At 41.2% G+C, this 2,445-nt stretch overlaps 1 protein-coding gene across 1 annotated transcript; it reads left to right on the top strand.

Annotated features, from left to right (window-relative positions):
- The first annotated feature begins 381 nt into the window (after window positions 1-381).
- LOC100800549 (phospholipase A(1) DAD1, chloroplastic) lies at window positions 382-1,624 on the top strand. Its single transcript, XM_003533515.5, has one exon. The coding sequence runs from the start codon at window positions 410-412 to the stop codon at window positions 1,622-1,624; it is 1,215 nt and encodes a 404-aa protein (XP_003533563.4). The 5' UTR covers window positions 382-409.
- Window positions 1,625-2,445: the final 821 nt, after the last annotated feature.

Below are 2,445 nucleotides of genomic sequence, written 5' to 3'. Positions count from 1 at the left end.
TATTTTCATAATAACAAAATAAAAAGTTAAATATTTCAAATCATAATATTTTATTTCTCACATTAAAAGCTGTGTTGCAGGAATAACATAACATTGCCTGGCATGTCTTTGTCATTGTTTCTCCTCTGTCCTCTTCCACCTACAAGGAACACTACTTTCTTAGCCACTTATAAAACACCCTTCCGACCTTATATGTGTTCCACCGAATTAGGACATTTTCCCTTCTCACTTCTCATTCTCTCTTGCTCCCTCTTTCAGTGTCATTCTCTAAACCCACACTGCAACAATGAAGCTTACAATAAAAACACCACACCCTCTCCCTTCACCCCAATCCAACACCCTCCTCAAACCTCGCTGCATAACAACAACCACCCAAACATCCAAACCAACCAGCAACAAAAACCTACACATGTCTAATGATACACGACAAGCCGCATTACGTTTAGAGAAAATGATAAACTTGGAAGAAGAACATAATACTAACAATTATTTTCCGTCCATGCAATCATCAAAACTTGGCAAGAGGTGGAAGGAGTACCATGGCATGAGCAATTGGGAAGGCTTGCTAGACCCATTAGACGACAACTTACGTGCTGAAATACTAAGGTACGGTCATTTCGTGGAAACCGCGTACAAATCATTCGAGTTTGACCCCTCCTCACCCAACTTTGCAAACTCGAGGTTCCCCAAAAAAGCTCTTTTAGAACGTTGTGGTTTACCTAAAACGCGGTACAAGGTGACCAAATACCTACGTGCAACCTCGGGTATTCAGCTACCTAGTTGGGTGGACAAAGTACCAAGATGGGTGGCAAAACAAACGAGCTATGTTGGATACGTAGCGGTGTGTCATGACAAGGAAGAAATCAAAAGGCTTGGTCGGCGCGATGTTGTGGTGGCATATAGAGGAACCACCACATGCTTGGAATGGTTGGAGAATTTTCGTGCATCTCTCACCAACCTCCCTATTCCATGCAGCAGCAAAAGGGCATTTGAAAAAAATGGGGTCATGGACGGAAGTGGGGCCATGGTGGAAAGCGGGTTCTTGAGTCTCTACACCTCCTCACTTCCTGCAAAGGTGTCTTTGCAGGAAATGGTGAGGCGAGAGATCTCAAGGATCCTCGACACCTACCGCGGGGAACAACTCAGTCTCACCGTCACCGGCCACAGTCTGGGGGCGGCATTGGCCACGCTCACGGCGTATGACGTCAAAACCGCCTTCCCAGAATTGCCGGTGACAGTCATCTCCTTTGGTGGGCCCCGCGTTGGGGACCGGAGGTTCCGACGGCAGCTTGAGAGGCAAGGGACCAAGGTTTTGCGCATAGTGAACTCCGACGATGTCATCACCAAGCTTCCAGGGTTTGTGTTTGATGATGACGTGGCTAGCGCTGGAGGGGTACACGTGGCAGGATTTCCGAGCTGGATACAGAAGAGGGTGGAGGAGGCACAGTTAGTGTACGCGGAGGTTGGGAAGGAACTACGGTTATGTAGCAGGGATTCTCCGTACCTTGGAAACACGAATGTTGCCACGTGTCACGAGCTGAACACGTATCTGCACCTCGTTGATGGCTTCGTCAGCTCCACGTGTCCCTTCAGAGCCTCCGCGAAGAGGTTCCTCCAGCGTTGACAGCCACCGTAGTGTGGTGCTCTAACCCAAACCATTAACAGAAAAGATAAGTTTTCATGGGAAAATGTAATTATTAGCTGTAGTTGTCTAAATTGTTGCACAACCATCGTCATTGTAGTTAGTGATAGTGATAAGGTTAATATATTTATACATCTAACTTCTCTTCTGGGTTGTGACTGTTATGTTGTATCGTCACCGGTTCCAGTCCAAAAACAAGTAAGGGTAAGTTTGTGTATAATGATTCTCCATCTTACTTTTACACAGGGTGAGCCTTTTATATCAAGATAGAAAATTATTTGATATATGTTATTCAACAGAAATGTTAATTAGTTATTTTAAATAAAAAATAATTTATGTATCAATTATTATTCATCAAGATATAAGATAATTAATAATACACAAATCATTCCTCATTTTAAATACTTAACCAATCCATACCACTTTTTTTTTTTATCTTTTATTCTAGCTTAAAATAAATCTTATTATAATGGCTTGTATTTTTTTCTCTTTCGGATAACAGATTGGGTGTCTGTATCAAACATTTCTCCTAAAACATATTAGGTTTTTTTTTAAAAAAAAATTATTCTTCATTTATCTGTGTCGCATATGTACCAGTTTTTTCTTTCTTTCTTTCTTTATTTTGAGTCTTGAAATTTAACTCTTAAACAGTACAAACACTAATTGTGATAATGAAATGTAATAAAAATAAACGAACGACTATTTACAAAAGAGAAAAATAAGAGAAACTCACTTTCAAATCGTAGAAAAGAGAAAACTTAGAGAAGAAAATGCCATGCTTCATGAATAGGGGGTCTTACAGA

This window comes from Glycine max, chromosome 9 (genome assembly GCF_000004515.6).
Source record: "Glycine max cultivar Williams 82 chromosome 9, Glycine_max_v4.0, whole genome shotgun sequence".
Taxonomy (NCBI): domain Eukaryota; kingdom Viridiplantae; phylum Streptophyta; class Magnoliopsida; order Fabales; family Fabaceae; genus Glycine; species Glycine max.
Note: the sequence above shows the minus strand (reverse complement) of the source record. Positions and strands in the feature narration are given on the sequence as shown.

What these genes read in the sequence shown, in the direction of transcription:
- LOC100800549 (XM_003533515.5), top strand. Translation starts at nt 410, where the DNA reads ATGTCTAATGATACACGACAAGCCGCATTACGTTTAGAGAAAATGATA.